This window comes from Gymnoscopelus braueri, assembly GCF_963280865.1.
Source record: "Gymnoscopelus braueri genome assembly, chromosome: 9".
Lineage (NCBI taxonomy): Eukaryota > Metazoa > Chordata > Actinopteri > Myctophiformes > Myctophidae > Gymnoscopelus > Gymnoscopelus braueri.
The window spans coordinates 14,084,858-14,101,807 of NC_137610.1; the positions used below are offsets into that span (position 1 = coordinate 14,084,858).

The window sequence follows — 16,950 nt, forward strand, 5'->3', positions numbered from 1 at the left end:
CAAGAAAGGGAGATGTCATATGAAGGTAGGCCTACTGTGAGTGAGATAAAATAAAGGCACATAGGCCTATAACATGTAAACTACGCCTACAATTTGGAAAAAACATATGGGAAATATGCAGTATTTGCAGACAGTGCTGCAAGGTATGGTGTGAGAAAGACATTTCTCCTCAAATATAACCCCTGCTGAGCCCTCTTCTGCCAGGTGGATTTGTGTGAATTAAAATGACTGAGCCCAGAGATTGTCACCTGCTCCTTTGTCCCAGGGGAGAAAGTGAGATGCATGATAGGCTGGTATTTTGGGGAGTGCATACCTATGAACACAAATATTCATAGCCTCCCTGGAACTGACATCAATCAAGGTTATAGGCTCCGCTTTTGAGTGGCCATGTGTAACAATTTTCCATTCTGTCTGAAGGTTAAAACATTAACACTGTTGTGTTGTAATTTCCCATAGAGGCCTTTTACCTACTTCAAATGCTACAGAGTATTGCCTAAATTAAGTAATGACCCCATCCCAGTTCTAGTCTTTCTGATACTCTGGAATTTGTAAACACTTGTATAGAAGGCCAAGAGGGGGGGTTGAAGGGGGGAGGGGTTGTTGATCCTAAAATGAATGGACACAGATTAATGAAAGAATATCAGTTGCATCCTGTCTGGAGTCGAGTGCAACTCTGAAAAAAAAACTACAGTTTTGTTTATGGAAGCCAACCTAATAAAAGTGTCATCACTCTCTGAGAAATGCAGCAGGTCAAAGGAGATTCACACCTTCAAAGTTCATAGTAAATTGTCTTTCCAACTTGGCAAAATAGAGTCAATACTCTTTGGGTCCAATCAATGCAAAACTAAGAAATCCCCGGGGTTCAGAGTGAGAGTATTTAGAAATTACAGCCAAGGAAGATGCTACTTACTTAGGCATATTAGAAAATAGACCTGGAGAGAGTATGGTACTAAACGTTATCTCAATCAAAAGGTCAATCAAAAAGTGCAATTTCTAGCTTTTATAAATAATAATAATACTAGTTCAGATTTATTTAGTGCTTTTCTAAGTATCCAAAGTCGCTTTGCAAAAAAGAAAAGGAAAAAAAAGAGAGAAGTGCTAAAAATGATAAAAGGCAAAGCATGGGTTGGGGGTACATCTTAACTCTGCCTCAGCTGGGAAAGGCTATCCTGAAGAGGTGGGTTTTGAGTGTGGTTTTGAAGGAAGGGAGGGAGGGGGCGTCCACGTCTTTAGGTTGGGGACTGCATTCCAGAGGAAGGGGGCAGCAACAGAGAAGCCCTGTCCCCCCAGGTATGGTACTTGGCCTTGGGGACCTCCAGGAGATTGGCTTCACTGGACCTGAGGGAACGGGAGGGGACTTAATGTTCGAGAAGATCAGAGAGGTAGGGGGGAGCAGATTATTGAGTGCCTTGTAGGTAAGCAGGATTTTGTAATGAATTCTATGTTTAACTGGAAGCCAGTGTAGGTCATGGAGGACGGGTGTAATATGGTCTCTGGAGCGTGCCCGCTCCAGAGACCATATTACACCCGTCCTCCTCCTGGTGAGCAGGCGTGCAGCTGAGTTTTGAACATATTGGAGTTTATTGAGCACTTTGGAGGTGGTGCAGTTGAGGATACTGTTACAGTAGTCAAGCCGGGATGTGATAAAGGCGTGAATGAGTGTTTCGGCAGCTGAGAATGTCAGAGAGGGCCGAAGGCGGGCAATATTCTTAAGGTGAAAAAGGGTAGTTTTGGTGATCTGGTTTATGTGGGGGAGGACTGAGAGGGTAGAGTCAAATATGACACAGAGGTTGCGATTTGCGAACTTGGGTAGAGGTTGTCACAGGAGAGCCGTCAATGTTGAGTGTGAAGTTCTGGTTGGAGCCGGTGAGGGAGTCTGGGTCAATGAGTATGATTTCCGATTTATTGCAGTTGAGTTTGAGAAAGTTCTTTTGTGTCTATTTTAGTGTCTGTGAGGCAGGTGGTGAGGGTGGAATGGGTGGCAGTGATGACAGTCTTGGTGGAGAGGTAAATTTGTGTATCGTCAGCATTTAGAAGTGCAAATAGAAGTGCTCTTGAAATATTGGCAGGGGCACTTCTTCAAAATTTAGATTACGCCTGCACATCCTATAAGAAGATACAACTCGTTCCCAGCCTTTATTCATCTCAGAGGAGAAAAGCCTGGTTACTGCCAAATGCAGAGCGTGTCTATAGAGCGGGACTTCCATCATATGTACATCCCCCGGAAACTGTCTTTTTAGACCAATCACAACACAGGTTTCATGCATGGGGAATGTAAACAGATCTAATGCCTCTACGTAATTTCCTTGGGCAGTATTTCCACCAAATTCGAGTACTTCCGTTTAGACACTCAAACGGCTAGGTCTCACCCATTCACTTTACACACACATTTGAAACAATGGAAATAAGCTCTCAAGCTTTTTTTGTGTTTTATCCTTTTGACAGTTCAGACAGTTTGTGAGAAGAGCCTATGAGTGGCTATATAATAATGTAATTGTTAGGTTACCTGTGGGAGATGGCCTGACCTATATATGCCTAAGGGTCAGACTGGTCATCCTGTCACCACAAGAAAGGGCATGTTATTTCATACACATGTTCCATGCAAATGAATAAACACATTATACACATCCCCATGCAAATATATAAATATGTTTGAGTAAAATAGCCAGGATATAGGTAGCAAAAATTGTCTTTGGAACTCTTGACCATGTCATTCAGTAATAATATCTCAGTATTTATAGGCTATTTAGGCTTTATTGTCTCCGCCGTAGGTGGAGAATATGTTTTCGCTTCGTCCCGCCGTGTGTGAGCAAACATTGTTAGCCAAGCTAACATTGGTCAAGCTCCACGTGACACGTGTCAATATGTTGACACCAATGCCTTTGATTGGCTAGAGGGACGCATGACGAAATAAAATTCTATAAATAGGTGTGTCACTTCAAAAAGCTTTTACTTTTTGAAGTGAGGTAAGACAGGATCAATCAGTCTTGATTGGAACAGTACCTTTCAGTCCAAATCACCCGTCCGTGCGTGTGTGTGTCCCTCTGAGAACACCTAACATTGGTCAAGCAAAGGCGCAGAAGGCCAAAGCTAAGAAAGCATACTCATCTACAACAGGGACATCAGGCAGTCTCCTCCACAGTTGCCCCTGTCAGCCTCACAGCTGAAGAGCTGGAGGAGGAACAGCAGAAGGTTCAAGAAGAAGAAGAATCGTATCCAGAAGGCTTTCCGTCGCTCGTTCCTCTGGGCAGAGACAGAATCTACAAACAATACTGGTTTTTCCCTTCCACCTGTGCTCTGTTTGTGGAGGATGATTACTTTGGGCTGACGGAGGACATGCTGGAACCCCACCCTGCATCTCTACAGGATGAACAGATGGAGGATGAAGGACAGCAGGACACACAGATGGACACCATACATAGCCCCACCTGTATCCCTGCCAGTTGCCTGCCAGTCATACGCCCCAACCAATGGGCCTTCTACAGCTCGGTGGAGGAGGTGGAGCAGCTGATGGAGGCATTGAACCCGCAAGGTCACAGAGAGAGCAGCCTCAAGGAGACGCTACACCAGGAGAAAGACAGAATCACACAGATACTGAACAACACTGCTGCTGTCAAATATAATTATAAAACCAAGGCCCCAGAATCCCTTGCTACAGCTGAGAGTTTCGTGGAGAGCCGACTCAGAGATATGCTGTTGGACATTGAGGAAAGAATCTACGAAGGAAATCTGGAAACGCTGAAGATAACGGAGAGAGAGACATGGAGATCAGCATTGGAGAGAGGACAATATGAACTGCTGGCTGCTGATGGCAGAAAGAACGGAGAGATGAATGGTGGAGAGGAGATGGAGGTGGATGACTCTCAGCCAGTGAACAGTACCGTCCACTGCCTTGCTCATGCCCTGTTTCAGATAGAACAGGAAATCGAACGCAGGTTCCTCCAAGTTCCTCTGGGCGGCGAGGAGTCCAAGAAAGACAAGAAGAACGGTAAAAACAGGAAGAAAAAATTACGACCCGTCCAGTGACAGTGACAATGGCAGTGCCAGTGGTAAGATAGTTTTGGAACGTTGGAGAGAATCTCTGCAGTCCTGCTCCAGTCTTTCCCAAGTGTTTGTCCATCTGTCCACTTTGGAAAAGAGCATCATTTGGGCAAAGTCTCTCCTCAACGCTCGCTGTAAACTGTGCAGACGGAAAGGAGACGCAGAGACTATGTTACTGTGTGACGGATGTGACCGAGGACATCATTTGCAGTGTTTGAGACCCAGACTGAAGTCTGTCCCGGAAGGAGACTGGTTCTGTCCAAGCTGTCGTCCCAAGCAGTGCTCTGTCCGTCCCGTGTCTGTTTTCGCTTCGTCCCGCCGTGTGTGAGCATGGCCCCTAGCCAAGCTAACACTGGTCAAGCTCCACGTGACACGTGTCAATATGTTGACACCAATGCCTTTGATTGGCTAGAGGGACGCATGACGAAATACAATTCTATAAATAGGTGTGTCACTTCAAAAAGCCGTTTACGTTTCTTGAAGTGAGGTAAGAAAGGATCAATCAGTCTTGATTGGAACGGTACCTTCCAGTCCAAATCACCCGTCCGTGCGTGTGTGTGTCCCTCTGAGAACACCTAACATTGGTCAAGCAAAGGCGCAGAAGGCCAAAGCTAAGAAAGCATACTCATCTACAACAGGGACATCAGGCAGTCTCCTCCACAGTTGCCCCTGTCAGCCTCACAGCTGAAGAGCTGGAGGAGGAACAGCAGAAGGTTCAAGAGCTGCAGAATCGTATCCAGAAGGCTTCCCGTCGTACGTCGCTCGTTCCTCTGGGCAGAGACAGAATCTACAAACAATACTGGCTTTTCCCTTCCACCTGTGCTCTGTTTGTGGAGGATGATTACTTTGGGCTGACGGAGGACATGCTGGAACCCCACCCTGCATCTCTACAGGATGAACAGATGGAGGATGAAGGACAGCAGGACACAAAGTCCAAGGAAGAACATTGGACAAGATCGTAGTCACCGTAGATGAAAAGGGCATCTTTAACCCGGGTCAGGTCTATGTTGCACTCAGCAGAGTAACATCACTACAAGGCCTGTACCTCCTCAACTTTCATGACAAACAAATCAAAACTCACCCTGCTGTACTCGAAGAAATGACTCGACTACGCAAGACACAACATTACATTACATTACATTACATTACAGTCATTTAGCAGACGCTTTTATCCAAAGCGACTTACAATAAGTGTATTCAACATAGGTAGGGAACGAAAACTACTAATCACCAGAAGTCTTTAGTGCATTTTCTGCAAAAACAAGCAACCAAGAGTATACCTAGCGCTAAGGTAAAAGTGCAATATATCAGCTACCTATTTCCTTAAACAGATGAGACAAAATAGCTAAATCAAATGAGCATGAGCTAAAACAAATAAGTGTATCGACTAAACAAGATCCAATAAACAATCCAATAATCCAATAAACAATACAGCAATAGAGAACAAGCGTTCGTACAACTAGTTAACAACAAGTAGGTCAGGCAGAGAGGAAGGGTAGTGTTTCCTGAAGAGGTGGGTTTTCAGTCTGCGGCGAAATATGGGCAGTGACTCTGCTGTCCTAACATCAGTGGGAAGTTCATTCCACCACTGTGGGGCCAGAACAGAAAAGAGTCGTGACCGTGTGGATCGGCCAGAAGGACCCTTGAGTGACGAGGCAATCAGTCGCCCCGAGGTGGCAGACCGAAGTGGTCGGGCAGGGGTGTAGGCATCGACCATAGCCCGGAGGTAGGAAGGAGCTGTTCCTTTCACTGCCCTATAGGCTAGCACCAGGGTTTTGAACTGGATGCGAGCCGCTACGGGGAGCCAGTGTAGAGAGCGGAGAAGGATGGTTGTGTGGGAGAACTTGGGGCGGTTGAACACCAGACGAGCCGCAGCTTTCTGAACAAGCTCCAGGGGTTTGATGGCGGATGCCGGAGCACCAGCAAGGAGGGAGTTGCAGTAGTCCAGGCGGGAGATGACGAGAGCCTGGATGAGCACCTGGGCTGCCTTCTCCGTGAGGAAGGGGCGAATCCTCCTGATGTTGTAGAGCAGGAATCTGCAGGACCTCGTCACTGATGCGATGTTTGCCGAGAACGTCAGTTGATCGTCCAGGGTCACACCCAGATTCTTCGCAGTCCGAGTTGAGGTCACCACAGTATTATCAATGGTGATGGCCATGTCTCGATGCGGACAGCCCTTCCCCGGGAGGAACATCAGCTCGGTCTTGTCCAGGTTGAGCTTCAGGTGGTTTGTCGACATCCACTCCGAGATGTCAGCCAGACAAGCAGCAATGCGTGTCTCCACCTGGGTATCAGAGGGGGGAAATGAGAGGATTAGTTGGGTGTCATCGGCATAGCAGTGGTAGGAAAAGCCATGGGAGTGGATGACAGCACCCAGAGATGTAGTGTAGAGAGAGAAAAGAAGAGGACCCAGAACCGAGCCTTGGGGAACCCCAGTTGTGAGCCTGTGTGGTTCTGACACAGACCCTCTCAGCATCACCTGGTATGAGCGACCCGTCAGGTAGGATGCAAACAGGGAGAGTGCAGAGCCTGAGACACCCATCCCCTCGAGGGTGGAGAGGAGGATCTGATGGTTCACCGTGTCGAACGCTGCAGACAGGTCCAGGAGTATCAGAACGAGAGAGGAGTAGATGAGGGTAGAGAGGGGGGGGTGGCAGGCAGACGGGTGTGGGTAGTGCGCAGGGCACCAGCCGGGGGAGGAGGGAAGGAGGATCGGATATCGTTCACCTTCTTGTCAAAGAAGTTGGCGAAATCGTCGGGGAGGAGGGACGAGGAGGGAGGAGGGGGTGGTGGTTGCAGGAGAGAGGAGAAAGTTTCAAAGAGTTTTTTAGGGTTGGAAGCAGAAGCCTGAATTTTAGTGCAGAAAAAAGCAGCTTTAGCAGCTGATAGAGAGGAGGAAAAAGTAGAAATGAGAGATTGGAAGGTGAGAAGGTCCTCCAGGAGGTTGCCATTTCTCCATTTGCGCTCAGCCGCTCTCAGGCTCCGTCTCTCAGTCCGCACTGAGTCCGACAACCAGGGGGCAGGTGGAGTTTGGCGTGCAGGCCTGGTGGTGAGGGGACAGAGATGGTCGAGAGAAGAGGATAGAGTAGAGAAAAGAAGATCTGTGGCGGTATCAGGGGATAGAAGAGCAAAGGATTCAGGGGCAGGGAGAGCAGAGAGAACAGAGGAGGAAAGAACAGTGGAGGAAAGTGAGCGAAGATTGTGACGTGAGGCAATCATGTGGGTAGGGAGGGGCTGTGAGGGGGGAGAGGAGAGAGAGAGAGAGTAGGACATGAAGTAGTGATCAGAGAGTTTCTTACCCTTTTCACTGGAAAGAGGAGTGACAGACAGGTTAGCAATAGAGCAGCCTCTGGTGAAAATCAGGTCCAGTTGGTTGCCCGCCTCATGGGTAGGAGGAGATGGGCAAATAACTAGGTCAAAGGCGGCGAGAAACGAAAGTAGTGGGTCTAGCTGCTTCTCAGTCGGGAGGTTGAAGTCACCCAGAAGGATGAATCCAGAGCCATCGACAGGGAAGTGGGAGACTAGATGGTCCAGCTCCTCCAGGAAGCCACCAGCAGGGCCCGGTGGGCGATAAACAACTGCAATGGTGAGCTTGGCTGGATGAGAGACAGTGACCACATGAAATTCAAATGAGGTAGGAGAGAATTGTGACAGTGAAACAGGAGAGTATTTCCATTTTCTGGAAATTAGCAGACCAGCCCCACCACCTGTCCGCACGGCTCTGGGAGTGTGAGAGTGGGAGTGACAACTACAAGTATCCCAACAGATCCCACTTCCTCCAAATGACTCCACCCTAACTATCGCCATGCTGAATATCAGATCATACTTGCAACATTTACCTGACCTCAAAAATGACCCAACACTGACAGAATTTCATGTGTTATGTTTCGTGGAAACATTTCTGAAATCACAGCACAGCTTAGATCCAGATGACCTCATCCTACCAAACTCCACGTGCTTCAGAACTGACAGAGAAACAGAAAAAGGAGGCGGGATCGTGACAATAGTATCAAATCACCTTTTTCCAACACGATTAAATAAGTCACTTAACAACGTGGAACACATAGCACTAACACTCTCCAAATGTGCAACTAGAATCAACCTGATTACACTATATAAACCACCGAAATTCAAGTCCTCAAGATTCATTGAGAATATTTGTGCATTCCTAGAATCACTGGAAAAAAACACCTTGACAGTAATTGTAGGTGACTTCAACTACAACCTCATCACTGACCCACAACACGAAATTCTACACATCATGCTAAAGTATGGCTTTTATCAATTTGTCACTACAGCAACTACAGATGATGGCTCACTCCTAGACCATGTTTATGTTAACAGACACCAGAAGGTCTCCACACATGTTCTAGACACCTATTATTCAGACCATGATTTAATAAATATAACATTGGATTTATCCTAACTAGATTTAGTCCACCACAACTCACTGCTACACCATGTGTGTGTGAACAAATACGATATACATAGTCGATACAGTTTTAAGAAAAATTGATTCGAATTGTTCCGCTGCATATACTGCACACACGTTGGACACACTGCACAGACGCTGCACATACGTCAAGAGAAGTTCAACCATTCAGATTACACTCGGACACTGGCATGAATAAATAGGCATAGGAGACTATTCATGACATCACCATTATGTCATGAATACAAAGACGAATGCTATATATATTGTAAAACACAGAGCTTATAATTATATGAATGACCAGAAGTATTGATTAATTCTATTTTATTATTCATTTTGCAATTAATTAATTATTTTGCATCAAGCAATTATAGCTAGTAACTACATTGAGTTTCCCTTAGGATAGTTAAAAACTTCTTCTGAAAAACTTGAAAGTTATCAAAGACGAGGGACCGGTTTCACCTACAAGTTCCCATAATCGAACTAAGTTTAATGAATCTCAAGAAAGATCCCATAAATACCAAGAAAAGGAAAATGAAAGATGAAATTACATCGTTTAATGAAGTCAAAGTCAAAGACGAATTCTCTGAGACAAAATACGAAGATATCCAACTTCCAACTTTACCGGTGAGCCCCGAATTATCTCACAAAGAAGACATCGAAGACATCGTGCAGTTGAGAAATTCCTACAAAAAGAAATTGGATGACCATGCCCTTCAAATACGACTGCTAACCGAAGAACTGACCGCTTCTAAGGATGAGAACGCCATCAGTAAGCGGTCCTCTCAAATTAGTATTATTGTCTGTTCACCTGCCGGAGGTTGTATCTCATTACTTATTGTATCTCATTACTTATTGTTATGATAATATAATTGCTATAATATAGTAACATGTTCTATTTTACGTAAATTAGAACATTCCTAAAGAACTATGGTTAGAGATAAGGTAGGTGATTTCATTTGATTAAAATAGCACGAGTCCGCTGGCGGAGACTTGTGCTCCGAGGAGCACATTTTCTAGTTATCTATAGGCTAGTAGTTATAGGCTATACTTAATTAAACAACAATCAAACACCAAGCATAAGGGATCTTCTCCTTTAAGCTTTGTGTTTGTTATAACCTTTCTTGTGGATTTGGCATAAAATGATTGCAAATCAAGTAAGACCTCACACAAACCCAGTGCAATGACTGGTGGAGGCCTGGAAAGACAGCAGTGCAGCAGCTCCTGTTTAACAATGGCAGCACTTGAGCATTGTGTGGAAGACAGACATAGCTCCAGAAAGGTTACTCAATAAATAGCACAATGACATCTGCTGTGGGACACCCCAAAACTTGGCCGCTGCTCTCTCTCTCTCTCTCTCTCTCTCTCTCTCTCTCTCTCTCTCTCTCTCTCTCTCTCTCTCTCCTCTCCCTCTCCCTCTCCCTCTCTGTCTCACACACACACACACACACACACACACACACACACACACGAACACGCACACGCACACGCACACGCACACGCACACGCACACGCACACGCACACGCACACACACACACACACACACACACACACACACACACACACACACACACACACACACGCTAAGAAGTTCAGTAGACAAATGTTTTTATTCACGGATTGAAACCTATTTCGTTCTGTGGCCTTAGTTAATGGGATATTCTTGTCGGTATTAATCTGAACCTTCACTGCAATAGCAGAATATCATGTGACCGGCATAATTTATGACTGGTGGTGTCAGATGAGCCATATAAAAACCCAGGGCAGTTAAAAAGTCTACTGCAGTAAAAAAAAAGTCATCTGAAGCTCAACTCAGGTCAGATACTGTATTATATTTGTTATCATTCAATGCATCAATTTAACGATTACTGCAGCACTTTGGGTTAATTTATTGCCTGGCAGCAAATTTAATTGTTCTTTTGTTTGTTTATATACTTGTTTTTTGTTTCCTACAGTAGTTAACAGATAATTATCTCAAAGGTTCAACAATGGCAGAGTAAGTATTATGTTTTATTATTTACAATTTCACTCATTGATTTAATTGTTTTGATTTTGATCTCTAAAGAGGATTTATTTTCCTTTGCGCTTTCCTCTTTCTTTTTCCTCTAATTTCTCTTCATGGTCCTACAGTGATGATGTGAGTTTTAACATGCATGTCTTCTTGAGTTCTTCTTAATATTATCTAGTAGACAGACAGACAGAAAGGTGCCTGAAAATACAAACCTAGACGTGTTTTATAGCTTACATTTCCTCTCTCTTTATTCCTCCCTGCTCAGGATCGACCAATTAAGCCCCTGCACCCCAAGGCACCCCAAGGCACCCCTAAGGTAGTGTAATTGCTTTTAATTAATTTTCATTCTAATGTTATAACTGGCAGTGTTTTCCTTTCATTGGGTTCATATGGATTCTGTTGGCTGTCCCACTTCACTGATCACAGCCGCTGTATTGTTTGCAATTGTGATTTGAAGTGTTATAGCCCTAATACTGAAAATATATAAACGCTGGAGATTAAATTAGTTTGGAGAAGCGTTAGGTATGGTAATTTATTTCTTTAGAATTCTACTAGGATCCAAACAAACAAAATACAATGATAAATACAGCTTGATACGAGATTGGAAAGGAAAATCTATCTTCTTGACTTGCTCATTAAATATTAAATCGGCATCAAACAATGCTGATAAATGTAACCAAATAAATAAATACAAACTTTTGTTTACAATAAGATGATATTGTATTTAATGTTTTGAGAGACACAGACATCATATCTGTAAAGTTAACTTTGAGAGTTTCTACGTTGTTGAGTTCACAAAGTTTTATCGGTCAATATAACTTGATATTATTTTCACATGTAAGTGAGATATTGTATATAATTGAATTATGTGACCAAATGCGAGCATGTAAGTTGGTCGTTCCCTACTCACGATAAAACCATGTGCTTTGCTATTTCAAATTCCTAATATGTCACTTACAAAAAGATGGCAAAGACAACCACTGCCAATAACAGCCATATAACAAATATTTCAAACATTATTTTCAAATCCAATTGTAAACTATTTTAGGAAAACAAATTGTATTCTATGTTCAAATGGCAACAGCTGTAAACAGTGTGGTTTTGGTTTAATCTAATTTTTCTGTACCATTTTAGCCTAAATCCAAGATTTCAGCCTCCCGCAAGCTCTCACTGAAGGTAAAGACACAGTAACGTTTAAAGTAGCCTGTAACGGTTCATGAGTCATGACTTGTGTTTAGAGTGTGCATGCACATTAAAGTATCCTGTAAATGTTCATGACATTTTCACGGTTTGACATGGTGACAATAGTGAGGGCACTGTCAACACAACACTTATTTATATACTTGGATGGAGTGGACAAGTATATTTGGTACACATGACAGGGTGTGATAAGGCCACACATTTAGTGCAACAGGGATGCAAGGCAAGATAATACAATAGACAAAGACTATGTCCAGTCAATCTGTACATATTGGGGGAGAAATAAGTAGCACCAAAGGCAAAGTTATACTTCGACAACAAAGTATCAGTTAGCCTTAAATTAATGGAAAAGGAATACACCAAGACATATATTAGTATCAAATTGAATTCTTCTGTGGCCTACAGTATCTCCATGTCTCCTTTGCATTCCCCAGATCCTCCTGCTCACCCGCGCAATGGAGGAGCTGGAGGAAGAGAAGGTGACGAGAGACGACGACAAAGTTCGTTACCTGGGAGAGAAGCTTCCACCTCTGCAGCTGTCTGGGCTGAAAGTTGATGAGCTGCAAGTGAGCGACACAAACTAAAACAAAACCACATACTATACTGAGAGGAAGTGAAGCTGAGGAAGTGAGAGCCCCACACAAGTTGATGTACAAGCAAGCAAAGAGATAAAACCTCATATAACCTCATAGAGTAAAATAGTTCCCTCTCACGGTTAAGTTTCATTGTACAGTGTGTATGTCAATCACAGACATTTACCAACATTGTGGATTGTTCATGCATTATAAGGGCTCCTGTTGCTGTGGTTTGTGTTTCTCTCCTAGAAACTGTGTAAGCAGTTCCATGCCCAGATTGACGTGGTGGATGAGGATCGCTATGACTGTGAGGCCAAAGTTGTGAAGAACAGCAAAGATGTATGCCTATAATATAATACCCCCATCCCACAACGTTCCATTAAAACATTTTGTCACATAAATACATCTGGTCAGTCTAAACTAAAATGTATGTTAGTGAAATCTCAAGCATATCACTGATGAAGATATTTTCCACTTACTGCACTTACAGTATATACTGTATATTCATGAAAGAGCACTGATCCACTTTCTCCTATTTATTTGCACATTCTATACAACATTCTTCACTCTACACCTCTTTTGGTTTATATTCAGTCAGATATTTATATTTTATTATACTGTATATTTATATAAACATATCCTGAAGAACACCCTGAAGAAGGCCGTGGGGGGCGCTACACGTGGGTTGTATCCCCATCACAGTTTTTAATCCACTTCAGTTGCAATTATGAAGTAGCCATCAGAATAAAGGCTTTTTAACTTTTTCACTAGAAGAGTGCCTTGGTTCTTTTTCCCTTTGTTGCACGTTTTGAGTCCCCTACCAAAGAGCACCTTCATTATTCTTCGGAGCAATCCAGACCCTTTTTTTTTTCTATAAGCATATCCTTGGCGGACCTGTTGCTTGTTCTAAACTCATTGTGCATATTATTCTGGATTCATTTTCCAAAAATGTTCTGCACATAATCCTTTTAGTCTATTCTATGTTTATGTTGAGCTTATTTGTGGACTATTGGCGTATCCCTCGGCACCAAAATGACCAATTTCCTATTTCCACAACGAAGTTTGAAATATTGTATATTATCTTATCCATTTATAGATCCGTGATTTGAAGCTGAAAATACAGGACCTAGGAGGGAAGTTCAAGAAGCCTGCCCTGAGGAAGGTGAGGGTGTCTGCAGATGAGATGATGAGAGCTCTGCTGGGCTCCAAACACAAGGGCGTCACGGACCTCAAAGCTAATCTCAAGTCTGTCAAGAAGGAGGACAAGAATGAGGTACTGTATGCCCACATGAGCAGACACATAGCTAGCTAAGTAGTTAAACAACATGAAAAGGTCAACTCTACCAGATACGGCAATGTGTTTTTTGTTCAATTTAATGTGGGTTTTTCTGGTGTTCAGGACGCGACCGTGGAGGTGACTGACTGGCGTAAGAATGTGGAGGCCATGTCCGGCATGGAGGGCAGGAAGAAGATGTTTGATCATGAGGCACAATAGACACATTTCTTTTAGGGTAATGAGACTACGCCCTCACAGAGTCTGTCAACATGAACAGAAGGAGTCGGGATGACAAAGGAAGAATCAATAAGTAGAAGAGAACATGTTGTTTGGCTTGACGGGAAATTAGAGATGGAATATGAGTCGGCCAGTCAAAGGAACTTAATTCAGGATGTTTAGCAGAAGTCACTGTTAGAATGTGTCCATGTTTGTTCAGTCAACTTGTTGCTGCATACTGCAGCTGATCTCTCTTTCACAAGAGAATGCTTGTCTTTTGAGTTTTTTTTTTACATGAATATTTAGGTGCTGTCATGTATAGAAATGCAATAAAATGTGTAAGTATTGATTCCACTCCATTCATTCTTTTCTCACACAGTGAATGTATGTTGGATCAACAACCTTTTTCCCCAGATACCAGAGTGAGTGAACGTTGAGTGAGTTGCAAGTTGCATTTCATATTTCCATTGGTGAGATACATGTAGATAATCAACATAATATAATTATGGTAACAGCTACAGTATGTGTACGTAGTACATTTTCAGCATATCTACTCAAAAGGGTGAGAATACATACGGTACACTGCAAATAACAGCCAGCAGTTATTTGGAGCAATCAACAATTGGCTAAAAATGTACACAGACCTTTAAATATACAACAAGACAATATCATGTACGGTGGGTTATTTATGTACAGTGTTTCAATGCCTTTGTCACCATAGCCTTAGAGGTATTACTGTAAGAGCCAGGATATGTTTGGCCTTTATTATTCACTGGAAAATATTCCACTCCTAGAATAAACAGTGAGCACCCACCAGCCACCTAATGCATCCACCCACGCACGCACGCACGCACGCACGCACGCACGCACGCACGCACGCACGCACGCACGCACGCACGCACGCACGCACGCACGCACGCACACACCGGTTATTGTCCTTGAACTTACATCAATTGCCACACGCTCACACACGCACATGCATACAGACAAAGACACAAACACACACTGTTTACTGAACTTGGAGGGACATCAATGACCAATTGGAGAAGGTTGAGTCAGGATAGTGTCAGAAAACCTTTGAAGAAAGTACATCTGTGCATGTACTGTATGTGTGCATGTGTCCCTGAAGGCACTTGATCAAGCCTAAATGTATACTGTATGGAGCACCATGAATAATATTTAAGTGAATGAGAATTATTGCATTCCATAAATACTGTTGTTGAGGAATTATGTATGAATCAGTAGTTGCCGAGGCAAACAGAGTCACACTCATTATAAGTGAAGAAGTACAGTTCTATCTGGAAAGCAGGGAGAAAGCACAGCTATTTACAAAGATAAGAGAGGAACTTGCTTGTGTCACAGGACCAAGCTGTACTTAAAACTTAACACCAAAGCTGTACTTAAAACTATATATATATATATATATAGCTTGGTCCTCAATTATAACGGGAAAAGATATTTTAAAAGATCAAAATGTTGACTATTAAACCATGTAATGGGCCAACCTCCCACAGTTTTTTTTTTGGTGTCATCTGCATAGAATGGCATATCTGACGGAGTTGACATCTGACAGAGTCTGACGGAGTTGACAAAATGCTATGTTTTTTTCATTCCACAGCACAGTCGTAGTGAGTTGACAATATATTTTTCAATATTGTTTTTGTTCTAGTAATGCTAATAGAATTACACTTTTTTTGTTGTATTTTTGGGCGGTGAAACCGCCCCTATAAGTGAGATTTGGAAAAATGTACAAATATCTTGGGCAGTGAAACCGCCCCTAAAAGTGAGGTTTGGAAATTTGTACAATTATCCTGCGCTGTGATTGGCCAATCACAATCTATTCAGGACTGTGATTGGCCAGTGTCACATGACACATGTGCATAGCCCTATATAAGCAACCATAACTTAAAAAAAACATTGTTTTTTTTAAGTTATGGTTTTGTCCATCATAAAGAGTGTTTCAATAAATGTATTTATCTTTTGTACATGATTGATCGACTCCATTCAGTATTGTGATTAGCTAGCAAGACACATGCTGTGATTGGCTAGTGATACATATGACGAAACTAATCTAAAACCACTGTGATGTAACACTAGCATATTACTTAGATACTGTCCATTTCGTGAGTAGTAGAAGTCAAAGATCACTATGGCTGAAATGAGAAAAGGGAAAAACGACATTGAGAAGAAAATAGAAAGTCTTCCTAGAAGTGGCTCTTTAAGATCAAAGCATATATCAGAAAAGGTTAAAGATGGAATTGTGACAAAGCATAGATCTGTCCAAGTTACAGAAGATTTTCAGGCAAACCGTAGATTTCTAAGAACACAGTTACCAACATAATCCATAAATGTAAGAGACGAGACTTGGTGAGAAACGTAAAGAAGAACCCAAAAAAGGAAAAGCAAAAGGATAAAATGATAATGGTAAGATCAAAGGGTATTCCAGAAGAGCTCAAAGACAGAATTGTGGCAAAGCACAGATCTGGCCAAACTTACAAAATAATTGCCGCTGCAGTTAAGATTTCCTGGAACACAGTAGCCAAGATAATCGGTAAATGGAAGATGTTTGAGAAAAGCAAGAATGCTATCAAGAATGCAAACAATGTTATTGCCAAAAAGATTTTGTTTCAAAAGATATTTAGACTTCCCACTTCATTAATGCCAGCTACACGAGACAGACTTATTAATATTCCCATAGAAGACAATGATGTAATGAACACTCTGCACACTCTTCTGTTCCTGCCATCTCAGGCAGGAATAACTACCATTGATGTCAAGATGTTAAGTGGCTCTTTCAGATCAAAGCATATATATTGGTTGACTCCATTCAGTATTGTGGTTAGCTAGGAAGACACCGCCCACTTCACACAGGGTGTGATTTTTTGTTGTTGTTTGGATGTTGAAGGACTGACGGAGTTGACATGTTATGGTTGGGACACACCAGATCACCAGATGGTAAGACAAGGATTCACACGTGTTTTCTGGGTTTCTTTGGGGGGTGGGGAGGGCTTCTTTTCTTTTTTTCCTCCATCCTTGTTTGATTAGTAGGAGTTTGGGTGTGGGTGGACCACGTTTTATTTTATTTGTCTCTGGAGTGTTTGGTGCAGGATCTATGGGAAATAAATGAAAATACCAATACAAAAAATAAAGATTGTCTTGTAGCTTCCCTCCACACAGATGGTGTCAATGTTCCAGTGG

The 16,950-nt window shown here is 42.8% G+C and overlaps 1 protein-coding gene across 1 annotated transcript; it reads left to right on the plus strand.

Annotated features, from left to right (window-relative positions):
* Positions 1–11,623: 11,623 nt before the first annotated feature.
* On the plus strand, positions 11,624–14,053 carry tnni1c (troponin I, skeletal, slow c). The gene is made up of 5 exons (XM_080437178.1): positions 11,624–11,661; positions 12,120–12,251; positions 12,510–12,599; positions 13,357–13,533; positions 13,660–14,053. Exons 2-5 carry the CDS (start codon positions 12,141–12,143, stop codon positions 13,753–13,755), a joined length of 474 nt encoding a protein of 157 aa, XP_080293304.1. The 5' UTR covers positions 11,624–11,661; positions 12,120–12,140; the 3' UTR covers positions 13,756–14,053.
* The last annotated feature ends 2,897 nt before the right edge of the window (positions 14,054–16,950 follow it).

Excerpts from the sequence above, each read along its gene's own strand:
- tnni1c (XM_080437178.1), top strand. The coding sequence starts at position 12,141 with ATGGAGGAGCTGGAGGAAGAGAAGGTGACGAGAGACGACGACAAAGTT. Across the intron at positions 12,600-13,356 it reads TTGTGAAGAACAGCAAAGAT|ATCCGTGATTTGAAGCTGAA; the intron begins GTATGCCTATAA and ends ATCCATTTATAG. Across the intron at positions 13,534-13,659 it reads AGAAGGAGGACAAGAATGAG|GACGCGACCGTGGAGGTGAC; the intron begins GTACTGTATGCC and ends TCTGGTGTTCAG.